At 39.7% G+C, this 16,275-nt stretch overlaps 1 protein-coding gene across 1 annotated transcript; it reads left to right on the forward strand.

The window, feature by feature from the left end:
* The first annotated feature begins 3,627 nt into the window (after nucleotides 1-3,627).
* On the forward strand, nucleotides 3,628-14,619 carry LOC139743147 (AP-5 complex subunit mu-1-like). Its single transcript, XM_071653656.1, has 12 exons — nucleotides 3,628-3,851; nucleotides 4,574-4,712; nucleotides 5,108-5,209; nucleotides 6,787-6,857; nucleotides 7,260-7,338; nucleotides 8,191-8,331; nucleotides 8,703-8,840; nucleotides 9,291-9,417; nucleotides 10,207-10,660; nucleotides 12,403-12,607; nucleotides 13,819-13,915; nucleotides 14,396-14,619. Exons 1-12 carry the CDS (start codon nucleotides 3,784-3,786, stop codon nucleotides 14,482-14,484), a joined length of 1,710 nt encoding a protein of 569 aa, XP_071509757.1. The 5' UTR covers nucleotides 3,628-3,783; the 3' UTR covers nucleotides 14,485-14,619.
* Nucleotides 14,620-16,275: the final 1,656 nt, after the last annotated feature.

Raw genomic sequence — 16,275 nt, forward strand, 5'->3', positions numbered from 1 at the left:
AGAGTTAAAGAACTTGTCTATATAGTGGCCATCAATTTTATTTTCCTTTCGTTTCCCTTGGGTGGTCGCTATAGACAGGTTTAACAGTGGGGGGGGGGGGGGAGGGGTGCTGAAACGTAACGTGGCTGGTAACACCACGTCATCATTGGCCCGTGACGAGTCGAGCTGATGCCATTGTGACTTTACCAGCCTTTCGATGGAATGATTATTATACAGGTAAAATAGATATAGATTTTCAAAATTACTCATTGATATTCCGCTTCAAATTTTGACTTTTTTGCCAAAATCTACACTTGTATAAAGGTCTGAATAGTAGACAACATACGACCATGATGTACACGCGAACCTCTAGTCAATTTATTAATCTTTTTTTTTTCAGTAAAAATGTATCATGCACTAGCTCTCTCCATCCTTTTATAGAATATGCTTTTAAGTTTCAGCGAATTCTGTGCCTGATATGACAACCAACCAAACAAATGAGCAAAGTCTTGGCAAATGACGTCATTGTTCAAAATTAACTGTTATAGGGGACTGCATTCTACAAGCTCTGCTTTTTAGCAGTCCCCTCCATTTCCAGCAATATTGTTTATGCATTTACCACAGTGACGTAACAGTTATTTGTATCTCTGTTGATAATTACCTGTATCTCTTTTACAATGTTATTCTGTTCACCGCATTGTGGTACTGATTTCATGACGTCTGTGCATATGAGCGTTTCTTTGTATTTCTTATTATTTGTTTGTTGGAAGTGAAATAAATCAACTTGAACTTGAACTTATAGGTGCCTACCTCAATGATTTGTTGATTTTTCTTTATAATTTCTTTATATCGTTCTGCGCATGTTGTTGTTGTTGTGTTTGAAATGCGTCATTCACATAAGTTAATCTATGAATATTTGCGCCTTCATCTGCGTAAATATCATTATTTTGCATAAGATTAATTTCTCAGAAAATAAACTTCATAATCATTTTTAGGCGCGGTATCTGTCTGCTGTCATACGATTAAGGCAGATAAGTCCATGCGACATCACAAACTGTACTTACTATTTATAGTCTCCTCATCCAGCAGTGACTGAGCAGAAACTTCAATTCGTATATATCTTTTGAATGCATTGTCCGATTTTCCTCAAACTTTCACTGATGTGTTCTACTCAATATTGCTGCATTCACTCAATCCACATGTCTATGACGGTGGGCTTGTCCTTTTATTACTTTTCACCGTCCCTTCTTTTAAAGATGATGGGCACATTCCACTGGTACAACTTAGACATGGGGATGCGCGAATAGAAATTACGCCAAAAGACTACCGGTACTGAACTAAAAATCAAAATTAGGTTCTCGACTTTATGTCTTTACACTAATATGACATATAAATGAAAAAAAAAAGAACTATAGGGTACTGTCTTGAAGATTATACGATAATATTATCAGTTTCATTTTGTCGGAAGTGATCGGAAAATGATGAAGTCGGCTTTGCAGTGCGGTAATGAGGGTAGGCCTATATACCGTTTCAAATAGGCCTATTTTCACAACATACAACTCAACTTTTGCACATATTTCTAGACGGGATTTACTTTTGTATCGCATGCTTTTTCATTGGATGAAATTTCATTTCCCTGAACAAATTAACAAACACAATAATTCTAGGCCACATATTTAGCGTTCAACTTTAGAGGGATCGTATACAGTTTTGGTTGAGACCTAATTTCGAGTTTCTAACATTTATTATTTAAAAAAAAAATGAGATAATGAGACACCTCTTATGAAAGAGCATGTAATTCTCTGAGGAATTCAACGTTTATTTTATGAAAATTGGTTTTGAAATAGCTGAGATATCCAAAAAAAAAAAAGAGCGATTCTAATAAAGTGTGGGACCCACACTTTATTACGATCGCTTTGTTTTACTTTATTTTTGGATGTTTCCAGTCATTCCAAACCCGATTTTCATCAAATAAACGTTGAATTCCTCCTAAAATGGTATGCTCTGTACTATATTATAAGTGTTTTCTTGGTATCTCGCAAAAAGCTAAAAACCCAATTCTCATCTCCACCAATACTGTATTCCATCCCTTTAATTAACAGATAGCTCAGAAAAGCGGCTGCATCGAACCCGATCATCAAAGGCACAATATTGCACCTGTGGAATTCTCTTGTGCATCAACAGAAAACTGACAATGGTATTGTCAGTGAATAAGTTCAGCAAGGTGGAACTCCATCTCTAAACCTCCTCGGTGTACTGACAAAATGTGTAATTTGTACAGTCAAACCTGTCTAGTTTTTTTTTTCTCTCTCGTGTGCCCGCTACAGACAGGTGGTCGCTAAGACAGATTTTACTGTACATCATTCAAGGTCAGCGGTATCCGACGCAGAACGATTAGGCCTATCTGATATAAGAATGACCATCATCGTTGTGTCCTCTTCAAAGTGGCAGCAAGTCTCCACTGTCTTCAGAATTGTGGTATGCATGTACAGTAAAATTTGTCTAAGCAACCACCTGTCTGTAGTGGGCACCTGCTGTAAACGGTCACTAAAACAATTCCCTCTGAGTGAAATAAAACCTATGTCTATATCCATAACGGCCACTTTTTTCGTCTCCCTTGGGCATTGGCCGGCCGCTATAGACAGGTTTCAGGGGCGGATCCCGGAATTCCGTAAAGAGGGGGCACGTTTACAAAATCAAATGGGGGGTGCACGCACCCCTCCCCCATTTTTTCATCTTATTTCTTTTGTTTCAACAAAAAATAAAGGGGGGGGGGGCGTGCGCCGTTTGCGATCCTCCCTGGATCCGCCCCTGGGTTTGACTGTACAATGTACTTTCCAACAGACTCAGGCCATGCTCAGGCTCAGCACGTCTTACACCCATCCGATCCATCAACGCATCCAGCAAAAATCGATCCTACAAAAAGTGTAGAGTCTGTTACACACATCATAGTGGGCGAATCTTTTAGCCACCGTGCGGAGTCACGCCGTGGCCGTCTGCATCGTACGCAGAGGAAGTAGAAGAGTTTAGCAGTAGTACTAGTAATCCTTTCGCTATCAAGTCAGTGCAGACAGTGAACTTGTGTGAATATAGCTTGATGTAATATTCTGCGGGCTATCTTTACAACGAGACGTAGCGATTTAAAGGACCAAGTTCAAAATGAGAGACAACGAAAGATGGGAGATAGGGCTGGCCAGATAACACCACCGCCTCCTCCAGTACCAGTGACCCGGTGCTCCGCCGCCTTCCTCGCCCCGGCGCCCCGGCGCTCCGGGCCTTTAGACAACAGCGCGGCGCGTGAATGCACACAAGGCTCCACATGTACAGGCGTCGGTCGAGAGATGCCCTACTCATTTCATGTCAGTCCCTATCATTGCTTTTGATGGGTCCATGAGCACGATATCTTGGTTTGACAGTCTAACTCAGCCAGTGTGATTAAACATACACCAATAACCAGTTAAAGTTGTAACACGACACCATTGTTTTGCTTGACATGGCATCAGGTCTTGAGGTAGTCGGAAAAGTCATTCTTCACAGCTCTGCAAACGTGACTTTGTCAGATGAAAGTTTGTGGCCGACAATGTGTTTGATCACGGTGAAAGTTCCATGAATGCTGATACACCACAAGTTGGGGTGTGGTCTGTGCTTTATTGAAAGAAGAAGATAAACATGGACAGATTGTTTATTTGTAGCAAACTGTAGGCATTTTGGACTCCATTGGAGCGATAAAATTGGAATTTCGAGTTGTGTGTTGGGTGGGCATGCAAGAGCTCCGCATCACTGGGTACTCAACAAAATAAATGAATGGCTCTCCGTGCTGTGTGGATCATCCCTCTCCCAGGGAATGGACCAAAAGCAGTTGTATTTTCAAGGTGTGTTCACAACATGCAAAGTTGATCTTTATGTCTTTTTTGGAATGTACGACTATGTACAGTAAGCAAATAATCAACGTTGGTGAAGGTGATGGGACAAACTATCACTTCCGAGGCGATCTGGATGTAGCTATCTTTCCGAAGCGCAGCTGAGGAAAGATAGCGTACACATTCATATCGCCGAGGAAGTGATAGTTTGTCTCATTGCCTGAAACTAAAAGGTGATTATTTGCTTTATATTCCACATCTATAATTTGCTCCGAAATAAAAGTGCATTGCACTGTGGTCTATCACTTGACCCAAGTCAAATGATAGACCACAGTGCAACGCACTTTTATTTCGCGTGTACTCAAAATTGTAAGTTATATCACGCGTTAGGACTGTGTGGACTAAAAGATCAGCGAAACAAAATGACTATAGAGTGTAACGAACTTTTCTTCTCAGGTGATGTGATGGGCAAAACTATGCTTTATCACGTGATCAGCTCTTGACCAATCTTATAGATTCTTAGTATGTATACACTCTTATATACACTTTATATCTTCTTTTAATAAATGCTGGGAAAATTTCTTACTTTTTGTCTGAAATGGGAAAATACTCATACCTCAATTTGTTACTGTGATGGGTCTTGATTGTGAGTTTGATGAATTGTGATATTTTCTCACATTTCCTCATTTGAAAAATATAACTCTGCGATGTATGATATCCATGGATGTTTACAGGAAATATTCCACAGTGGAGAGGAGGGCAAGGATTTTTGCAGCCAGCCAAGAAAACGGTGACTTTGTGAGAGTGCCGAATGAGGAAGTTCTCTACCAAAATGTGTTGGATGAGCTGGGTTTCAACTATCCCTCTAACAAGGTAGGCAAGCAGGCATCATGCTTCAGTCAGCTTTTGGACTTTTCTTTCATTTTTGTTACAAACTTCAGTTGTAACCATCTGATCTAGTGTGTCAGTTTGTTATGGCTTTTGCAAGAATTAGAATTCCCCAAATGCCAATTTTTTTTTTGCCTTGGTTATGTTTTTTTTTTTTTTTTTTGGGGGGGGGGAGGAGTACATTTTAAGTATAAAAGTAAGCAATGATATTGGTAGATTGATATAGATGAAAGATAGCATTAAGCAGTGATACTGGTACACTGTTCGGAGTTTAATTGCAAGTGTTCACCTGTGTCTGTCTATTATGACATTGTATTATGATGTTGGGTAAGGACCAGTCACATGTCCATTCTGTGGCTTCTTCATCCTGCCCCTGACAGTTTATAGCCTCACGAGACAGCTGTGACAAAGCCTTCCAGAAGCCTGTCTTTGAGGTGACAACAAAGGAGGGGAAGCTCTGGCCTGTCATAATGGTCGAGAAGGTGAGAACTTGAGAAGGGACGAGATTGCCAGTGAATACATAATTATGCTTCTTAACATTTGTACCCTAAAGGCCGTGTCACACCAGCCTTGCGTGCGACTTGCAAAGAACAATTTTGACTACCCGGAGGTCCCCGTAGATGATCCGCACATGACAGTACCTAGCATGTATCTCAAAAGTAGTCGCCCGGAGGTGCGCACGCATATTTTTTTACCCGCAACCGTGTTTAGGCCCTGTCACACCTTTCCGGGCAAGCTACTCGGGCTTGTTGCGTGTAGGGATTTTCTAGCATACCGGACATTCCTGAGGGCGGAAAAGGATTTGTGCGAGTCAGCGCATGTGTCTTACTTGCTGGACGCATTATATTTGCGAGTATACTGTGTGACCTTTGTACCAGTCGCGTGGGGGCTGATAACTCAGTGAAGGAATTCCTTTAATGGAATGGCTGAAATCTCACAGAATTTCATTATCTTGGCTGCATACGGGACTGTGAAGTACCTGCGTGGGAATTGCCTGGGAAGTACTGCTGCTAAGGGTCTCCTACTGGCGTTCTGCGTGGACCTCTACGGGCATTCCCGCGACTCACCCGGAAAAAGTTTTGGTCATGCTCAAAACTTGGCTGCGGTTAAATCGGACTTGCGTGAGCACCTCCAGGCAACTATGCGCTAGATACTGTCAGGTGCGGACCAACTGCGGAGAGCTCCGGGGAGTAAATTTGTTTCCCCGCAAGTCAAGCCGCAGAAGTTCCCCCGTACGGTATGACAAGGCATGAATGAAAATTGCAAACATTCTTGTTCGCCCGCTGAAAATCTACTACGTGCTGGAAACTACCTCCTCGCCACAAGCCCGCGTAGCTTGCCCGGAATGGTGTGACATGGCCTTTATGAATAAATGAGCATGTATATACCTTTCCACTTGACTTTTGATGTTTAGTGAAATCTAGTCCATTGACAGGTAAAACACTACAGCTTGAGAGTGATAACTGTCAATGTATTTACTATTAGTGATTGTCTAGGAAGTGATTGGTAAGAAATCATTTTAAAATTAAGAGCATTCATAAAACTCATGCAGGTGGACAGCATGTGGTGGTGGATTCTGAATGATTGAAATCCTTGTATTGAGACACTACCCCCAGCCTGAAGAATGCAAAGAACCAACTGAGCATGCCTGTAGACTTAAAATTTGCCTTCTCAGTTATGTTCAAGGATTGTACTTGTAAAAGCTTCAATCACCCTTGTAGCCTTCCATTCTATGGGGGCCGGGGGAGGGGAGGGGGAGGGGAGGTATGTAGGGATGTACTGGTAGGACATTTCCTTCCCTTTGTGTGTTTGTATGTTAACACAGAAAAATCAAGAAGTAACCCTTGGGTACATAATTATTCAGACAATCATTTATCCCATTTTGATATGCACTTGAACTTTGCTTTTGCATCTTCTTACTCAATTGAAGTTTGTGTGTAGAATTGATATTTATCAATGAGCTGGCATCATATTTGATACCAGGTAGCCTTTTCCTATGTCAGCACACACATGTTGTCCATGAAAGCTCTTTTCTTCTTCCTTTCTGAATATTTTGCAGTATGGATTCCTGTTCTGCTGCTTGCCACTTGTTGAATCGTCAACATCTGCAAGGCCACCACTCATTGATATGTAAGTTTTTGATTTCAAGGAAAGAAATCAAAAGTAGTACTATGCCATGACATCATTCCTATTCTGTGATATGGTGATAACCTTCATATGATGATGGTTTATATATATATAGAACCACTTTTTACCCAAGCCCTGATTTTGTTCTCGGAAACCAGCATGGATGTTTGTTATTGAGCTTCCCGTCTGTTTCACAGTGACCCTGTGGAAGGCATCACCATAATGCTAAAAGCTTCTTTTTAGACCACAAGTTTTGTTTTGAAATATTATTATAATGATGAATTTATAGTGAGAAGAAACATGAAGCATGGATATATTATTGAAAAGAAGCTAACTTTTTATTATCATTTGTTTTATTATGCTAATTGTGCAGGAATACATTTGTCGTCATTTCATTTACTGCAGACCTGGTGTCTCCGTAGGCTTCTCTTTGCTCTATCAACTGGCAGACATCTTGGGTTCTCTTCCAAGGAACATAGATGTGGTAATGCAGCCATCTTTGTTTGAAAAAAAAACCCAAAAACCCACAAATATCAACTGCTTAACTTTTGAAAAGGTCTTTAGGTTGTCATTTATTGATTGAATGCTTATTTTGAATGAAATAATGTTTTTTTCTTGTGAATTGCTAAACATGTTTATCTTAATTACAGGTGATGTTTTTTGTTATTGTATGTGGCCTATTCTGCCATAATTTTTATGTGTAAAGAGTTTTCATTCATTCGGAGAGAAAATGTCAATGGCGGTCGCTACAGAGCAGCGCCCTTTCCGTATGATTTAATATAAGTTTAATGACTTCCCAAGATTCTCTTCAGACTACACTAGGTATCCAATGAAAGAAATGTTTAGCTTCAAATCATATTGGCAAACATACACTGTAAGCCTACTGTTACCATTTTGGCAGAAATTGGTCTAAACTATAATGATTTATAATTTTATCAATTTATTTTTGACTGCTTGTTAGGTTGCTTGGTTTATACATGCGTATGTTATTATCACTAAATGAGGAAATCATAATATTGATTGTTCTGCAGGATTGGAAAAAAAAAGAAATCTCTTATCTGCAATTGTTGACAGTATTGCTGTTAGGGCATATGATTTTAATACCAAATGTATTACATGCATTATAAGAGATCTTGTTTTGTTTTGTGTGTGTGTGGGTTTTTTTTTTGTTTTTTTTTTAGTGCCATAATGAAGTTAACACTTTGAATCTTTGTGATTAGCAGTTATGGAAACATGTTATACCAATGAACACGCAAATAATGGTGCGATTCTTCAAAGATTAACATATGAAATTGATGTGGGGTCTCTGCAGCTGTGAATGTTTTTCTCTTTGCAGACCCATCCTAAACTCCAAGAGTTGAACAACTTCCTGAGCCAGGCTGCTCCCTTCGGTACTGTAGTAGATTCCAATCCCACCACAGTAAAAGCTGCAGTCAGTGGCAGGGTATGCAGCCAAGCCATCTCTGCACATTCAAAGGTAAGCTGGTTGCCACTCACGTGCACTATCTTCGGAAATTATAATCTTGGCGACTTTCAGACAACTGGGAATGGGATTAAATGAGTTGGAGAGTTGCATTAATTGGCCACTAAAGAAGCAATTGAATGTTCATATGCAAGCAATCTATATACCGGTGCCATCACACATTGTCATTTAGTCGACAGTCGTACTTCAGGTTAAGATGCACAGTGATCCAGCAGACATCTTGTTCGCTTAGCAAAGTGTTAACAAAAATTGTTAGAAAAGTTTGAAATTAAGTTTTAGTTCTGATGGACTTCAGGTTATGCGCTCCTGACATGTCTCCGAAAAGTAATCCTTGGTGTTGTTATCAACATTCTTCTTCAACTTAGCAACCAGCATGGCGCCCAGTTGTCCCAAAGAGTAAACCTCTGCTTCACTTTGCCATCACAGAGGAGATTAGAGCTGTCTTGTACAACAGAGATGACGTTGACGATGTGTACCAGTTGTTTGGTGCTATCACGTGCAAGGTAAATATCACCGGGTAATTGCTACTCACCATTCAGTGCTGCATACTTAAATTAGTGTATGACAATGTGACAGTGAAATATATGATTTTGAAATGACACTATTCTTCTCATTTTCAGCATTTTACAGTGATTAATTATAGTGTACCAACAGTTTGTTGTAATACTCAGTGTGTTGGAGATACCATCATAACTCAGAAATTAGCCAGAAACTAGTTCATCACCAAAACCTAGGGACCCCATTTAGGGAGAATGTTGCAAACGATACCAAGAATCAAAATTGCATGAGCCACTTATGTTGGTGGAGTAAGCAATGGTGAATTGGTCGATCTGTTAACCTTTTGAGGACAGGCTGATTTTGCTACAACACGCATTTCCCATAGACACCTGCTCGAGTAAAGTTGGGACTCGTCCTCAAAGGGTTAAATTTGGAATACTTATACTTCAATACAGGCTGAACTGGAAGGTGCCATGCCAGAGGTGACAGTCAACCTGACAGTTCCCCAGGACTCCAACCCCATCGAGAACCTCGTCATACACCCTTGTGTTGCAGCATCAGATCCCCTGAATGTCCAGCCAGGTCAGTAGGACAATGTGCTTGTGCAAAAAGAAAACACTCCACTCCCAGTGTGAGAGAGTTGGCTTTTTAATGTATGCTTGTGTCAAGTACAGAGTATGAAAAGCAAATTCGTGATGCGCATTTAGTAACTAATAGTGAAACCATGTGATTATTCAATAAGAATATTCAATCTGTTTGTGGGTCTGCAAGTGTAAACATTGTGTAAAGAGAGAGATATAGAGAGGGGGGGGGGGGGAGAGGGGAGGGGAGGAACATTCCACTCATTTCCAGGGACAAGCTGTCTGTGGATTTCTACCATCCCCACAGGAGTGGAAACGTCTGCTAATAAGCCAAGGAATCAGTTACACTATCTTCCAATATAACCAGGTGCCTAAATTAGCAGATACAATGCTGTATTCTGCGCACAACTTATGTCTACAATTGTACATGCACGGCACAAAGAGTGTTACCCCTCTATTTCAAGTGTGCAATATGTCTGTGTGTGTCTGTGTGTGTAATAATATGCACAAGAGAATCCTCCAAGAGCAGTTGTGGGAAGCATTTTTCAATCTTCTTGTAATGGACAAATCAAATAAGGGATAAAATGACAGTTTTACCAGCAAAATCCTCCTTTACGCATGAAATTTCATTATGTGTTTCTGAAGTTCAGCTTGTTGTATACAGTGACTTGTGCCATAGATATGCATGTTATAATATCCATACTTGGAAAAAATCTTCTAACAATAACGAAATCTTGTAACTGTGTTGTAACGATGATTGCCCGTATCATGTTTTTGTCCATACTTGCAGGTGAACTCGCATCAACCGTGCGCAAGTTTCACTTCAATCCTCCTGCCGAGATGTTCATCCTCTGCCACTACACAGCCACTGCTCCAAAAGAGTCCTCCAGCATGACCTCGCCAGCATCAACTTCTCGACCAGGATCTGTTTCCATGGCAAGATCTGCCACGCCCACTTCCATCACAAGGTCGACAAACTATTCATACAGGGATATACCCCAGGAGACACCCACAAGAGGGATGACAATCCGTGAAATCACGCCGACTTCGGACAGGTCAGCATCACCCACTCCTTCTCAGTTGTCGTTCCAGTCCATGGCCACGCCTTCTGAACTGCCAATCAAGGTGGCGTATGAAATGACAGGTGACGAACAGGAAGTGGAAGTGAAGGTCAAGGTGAAGCTCAGTGGCAATGTCAGGAATTTCTTTGAATACCTGGAGGTACAAATTCCATTTTTCAACAGGTAAGAACCTCTCTGAGCTTTATATATGAGAATGATATTTGAGTCATGTTGATAACTCTTGCATTTGTTTGTTCCCCCAAAAAAACTTTGAGTGGCTTGATTGCTAGAATGTTGTTTTGTTTTGTTGTTTTTATGCCTCCGCCACGAAGTGGTGCCGGAGGCATTATGTTTTCGGGTTGTCCGTCCGTCCTTCTGTCCGTCCGTAATGAATTTTGTGGACAGGGTAACTATCAAAACCTTTTGAGGTATCCTAATGAAACTTGGCATGTATGTGTATTAGGGGGTGAAGTTGTGCCCATCAACTTTTGGGTGCACATGCTCAAGGTCAAAGGTCAAAAGGTCAAGGTCAAATACATGAAATTTCACTATTTCCATCATATCTATGCAATGCCTGAAGATATTTTCTTGAAACTTAGTGTATACATGTATTACCCAATTAAAATTCTCTGGTGAAAGTTTGGGTCATGAGGTCAAAGGTCAAAAGGTCAAGTAAAAATATTAAAACTTCACCTTTTTTCTCTGTACCTTGAAAATTGTTCAAGGTCTCTTCATGGAACATAGTATATATACATGTACTGACTGGCAGTGATTATCTAGAGAATTTAGGGTTCATGGGTTCAAAGGTCAGGGGTCAAGGGTCAAGGGCAACACTTCAAAATTTTACTAAATATGTCCCTCATGTCTATGCAATGCCAGCAGGATTATTATTTTTTTTAACACTAGATGTATGCATGTTTAACCTAATAGAGATTCTCTTGAAAGTTTTTTTTCTTTTGTTTTTGCCTAAAAGGTCAAAGATCAAGTGAAAGTGCTAAACTAAGTTTTTCCTCCATATCTCGGAGGTGGCTCAAGTTATCTTGAAATGTACTACATATTTATGCATCTTCTGCCTGACAGTGATTATCTTATGAATTTTAGGGTCAAAGGCCAGATGAAAATGGTAACAATTTACTATTCAATACAGAAATTGCACTTTTTCTCCATACCTTGAAAATTGCTCAATGCATAAACGTATGAATGGGTCAAAGTCAAGTTGAAGTCCGTAAATCCCAAATACATGCTCTCCTATTAATCCAATTAAACCTAGGTCAAGGAAGGTGAGCATTCAACACATTTGTGACAAACTTGTCATTTTAACATTTTGCCAATTTTGTGACAATGTAATCACACATTGCCCACTTGTACTATTTAGACCTATTAGGAGAATCATGCATTATGGCGGAGGCATACCAGTCGCCATAGCGACATTTCTAGTTTCAATGTGATTTCTTGCCTGGTATATTCATATGGTAATAATAATAATAATAATTAGTAATAATAGTTGACAGTGCTTATATAGTGTATAACACAAAGTGATAATGTGCAATGGATACCATTTTTGGAAAAAGAAGTCCTTTGCACATTTTATGGAACATTTCTTAGAGTAGTTCATGGACAGTGTAACATTTAGATCAAATTCAGTTTTATGCCCCGTATAGGATTTGATTTGGGCAGTCAATGTTTTTTCTATGATGGACAAGAAAAACAGTCATAACAACTTTTTTAGTGGATGTTGATGGCCAAAAAATGATACCTTAAAAATAGACAATAGAACACTTCTTGCATACACTGCATTCAATATTACATGTATGCTTAGAACCATGGTATTTGACTGTTTATGTAAAAATATCATATATTGCAAGAATCAAAGTACCTTGTTTTTTCCCCCATCATACATTTCCCCTACTGTCTTCACCTTACAGGGGTGTGGTCATAGGAGTGGATGTCAACCCAAGCATAGGGAGTGTAGTCTTGTCTCAAGACAGGCACACATTGGCCTGGAACCTGGGCCAAAAGCTGCCTTCCCGCACGCTAGAGGCCAGTCTCAAGGCCAGTGTCCAGTTTGGATCCCGGGATGAGCTGGACAAGAAGGACTCTTTCTGCGTGGGACTGAATACCTATGTATTAGTGAGTAGGATGTCAGACATAATGGACTGATCTTTAGAATTATAGGCTTACACACTGGATAGGAAAGAGTTGATTGGACCAGACCCTAGCGTACACTAAGGGATGGTTCTTGAGCATATGGTTCTTGAGCTGCAACAACAGGATCTGAAAGTCGGGCAAGGACAATTTTCTGAAAATTCTATATTATTCCCTTTCTCTTCCAGTTCAATTTCATATATAACACAACTCATAAAAGTACTTGGTTTCGGAGATATCGATGATTGTATTAGCGCATGTCAAGTGGTTTAGGAAATCAGCGTTTCGAGAAAACCGCCTTCAAAGTTTCCTTCCTACACTATCATGATCAAGGGGAGGCAAGACAGTTTTCACCGCCTGACAATAGAAGGTAGGCTCCTAGCAACCTCCGCGATGTTCATTTAAGCTTAGCGCCAGTGGTCTATGCATCAGTAACCAGGGTGCCACACACTGACCAATAATATCACTCCCTTGTTGCTAGGGGCGGAGTGTAGCTGGGGCGCTAAATCCAAATCTTCATATACATTCCTGTTCCGTTGAAAGTCGGAAAATCATGGCCCAGAAAAATACTAATTTCTTGCCTTTCCTTTGATCATTTAGCTTCGAAATTTCGGCAGATGATAGACAATACATCAGACTACAAAATTATGCCAAAAACAGAAATCTGATCGTTTCGACCGATTTTGATGATCTGACTTAAAACTTGATTTTCTCAGCTCAGCTGTCAGCGACTGTACGATCCTTTTGTTGTGATGGGTCACATATCCATTGTGAGCACTGAGCAAGGATTTTGCAGGGTCTTTTAATTTCTTTCATGAAGGACATAGTCGTGACATTTTAAAAGCTGAGTTACTTAGTGTTTAAAACTTGCCAACAGCCATTGAGAATCACATACTACAGACAACTTGGACAGGAGCTAACTCAAGCTTAGTGGATAGAACACTGTCCTGCATGTGATGCAAGTCTCCAACATCAGTGCTAAAGGATTATACTATGTATGCCATATGAAAGTAACTGTGAATATCAATTTTAATTTTTAAACTAAGTCTCACAAGACTGATGACATCCAGACATTTTAATGAAATTTTATAGAAATTTGCCCTGTGATGATCCACCATGTTTGCTGCGATTATGAAGAATGTGAAAGTTGAGTGCACCTAGGACTCTCAATATGTTATTGTGTTGTTTTTCCACAGGTCTACTTCAAAATTTCTGACTACACACACAGCGGATGTAAAGTGGATGTGAAGTCAGTGCAGGTCCAACCAAGCTCAAAAGCCAAGGTGACAGCAGGTAAGCCAAGATGTCCACTCTGGGACAACTGGATCATGCTACCCAAAGATCTGGTCAACTGCCCATCTGCTGACCAGTTTATATAAGGGGTCCAGCACATACAACTCTACTATAAGATGAGCTATTTTGTCTTGCACCAGTTTTGCACCCGAGTATTTTGTAGATATTTTGATATGTCACGGCATGCAGTACACTAGGCCTGAAAATCAGTACCTCATACACCATGAGGTGGACTACACTGTCCAAGAAGAAGCTCTTGATTTATTCTCGTGAAGTAGGCCTGCATTTTTCTCTCTTTAGCTGATTATCACAATCATCTTTAGATTTCTATAGAACATTGTTAAAATAATGTCAGTAAGATTAGTTCAAGTTGTAACTGCACAAAGTACAGAACACATTTGAAACATTTTATATTACACTTGTCACTTCATGCATCGTGTAATATTGTGTCGTTCGACTCTTTCTTCATTTAATCCACAGTTCGCGAGTTCATGACCATGGAATACAAGGTGTGGAACTCACAGGGAGATGTACTATCTTGCCTTCCCCCAGTGCATCAGGAAACATGACTCTCCGCACTCCTTTCTCTCTTGCGTTCCACAAGACAAACTGTAATCCCAAGATGTCTGGCACACTTCGGCTCTGCATCACAGCATAGCATCATTTACTCGATTCTGTTTGATCTGGCTATTTGAGTCATTGGTGTGAAAGTCACAAACGTAATATAAACTCAAGCACCCACCACACAGGAGAGCATACCCAGGTACATCTTTCAGAAAAAAGCAGCCCTGACTGCTGCCTACATCTTCACCAGTTGTAACTTGGAGAACAAACTTGTTTATGATTTATGATCAATGTTACATGATAATTGACACAGGTCTTCACAACAGACAGCAAGTGTAAGTGACTGACTTGCAATTGCGTCTGCAATTTCTGCTTAAAGGGACTGTACAGTACTGGTTGAGGTGGGGATTCATGTTTTGAACATTCCTAAGTGAGATAATGAGAAACCTTTTATGAAATATAAAAGAGCATGTAATTTTAAGAAGGATTCAACATTTATTTGATGACAGTTGGTTTTCAAATGGCTGAGATATCCAAAAAAGTGATAATAATAAAAGGCGACAGGCCACGCCTTTTATTAGGATCTCTTTGTTTCACCTTGTTTTTGAATATCTCAGCCATTTCAAAACCGATTTTCATCAAATAAACTTCTGATACCCCTTAGAATTGCATGCTCCTTTGACATCTCATAGAGTGGTTTCTGAATATCACGCAAAACGTTAAAAGCTAAATCCTCACCTCAACCAGAACTGTACACACCCTTTAAGTAAATAAGACGTTGCTGTACACTAAAGGTCTGAGAAAATGACACTATATTGTTTAGTCAAATTTGATTTAAAATTGTTTTATTGTTGATGCTGCTGGCACGGTACTCGAGCACATTTTTTTCATTCAGTGTTATTATTACATTGTGTTAAAATATTTCTCAATGGAGCTGGGCATGTATTGAGGACATGATGTTATGTTCTTGCATTATGCATGGTGAATTTGAGACCATCATGAAAATTCAACAAACATCTTTATTTTTATATTTTCATGTTTTAAAATGCTGTAGGTAACTTACTTAATATAGCCTATTTTCCCTGTCTCTTTGATCTGAACTCATTCTACCAGCTTGCCAGGGGACTCTGATTTGATCAACACCCACACTCGCACACAAAAGAGTGGATAATGCATAAATGTGAGCAATAGGTTGGACAGTGCAATTCCATGACTAATTCATGTACCGGTACACAGAATGCAAGATCTATTGTACAGTTATCAGGGATGTAAGAGTTAAAGAGTTTAATCTGATTATAGACTTCTCTACTCTTCCCAAAGCCCATTATTCAGATCATTTGCAGTTCAAGTGCCTTGAAATGCATAGTTAAAGGCACTTCAGACTTTAAAAATAAAATAGGTTTCAGATTTTTGAATATATTTTCTGCAATTAATTGTCACACCCCTGAGTTATTTTAAAAGGATCTACATTACAGGCGACTCCTGTCATAATGAAGTCCTCAGGACCAGCAGTTTTCTTTTGCTATACTTGTATTAAAATTTTGTTATAGTTGAACAAGAAGTATATAAAGATATATACAAGTAGACAATAATTTAACTCAATATTAATAATTTGATTCTTACTTCGTTATAATGAGAGTTTTGTTATAACCACATTCGTTATAACGGAAGGGCAATGTAGAGTAGTACGTGTAGTATTAAATCGATATCTTATTATGGCTGTCTCGATCAATGTCTGTCATTTTCTTATATTGATGCGGCATACAGGATGGTCTTCTTGTTCCATATAAGGGACT

This window comes from Diadema antillarum, unplaced genomic scaffold (genome assembly GCF_040938485.1).
Source record: "Diadema antillarum isolate AM-2024a unplaced genomic scaffold, OU_Dant_1.0 seq00001051_RagTag, whole genome shotgun sequence".
Classification (NCBI taxonomy): Eukaryota; Metazoa; Echinodermata; class Echinoidea; order Diadematoida; family Diadematidae; genus Diadema; species Diadema antillarum.

What these genes read in the sequence shown, in the direction of transcription:
- LOC139743147 (XM_071653656.1), top strand. Translation starts at nt 3,784, where the DNA reads ATGGCTCTCCGTGCTGTGTGGATCATCCCTCTCCCAGGGAATGGACCA. An exon ending in TCCCCTGAATGTCCAGCCAG is followed by an intron (nt 9,418 to 10,206) that starts GTCAGTAGGACA and finishes CCATACTTGCAG; the next exon opens with GTGAACTCGCATCAACCGTG. An exon ending in AAAAGCCAAGGTGACAGCAG is followed by an intron (nt 13,916 to 14,395) that starts GTAAGCCAAGAT and finishes TTTAATCCACAG; the next exon opens with TTCGCGAGTTCATGACCATG.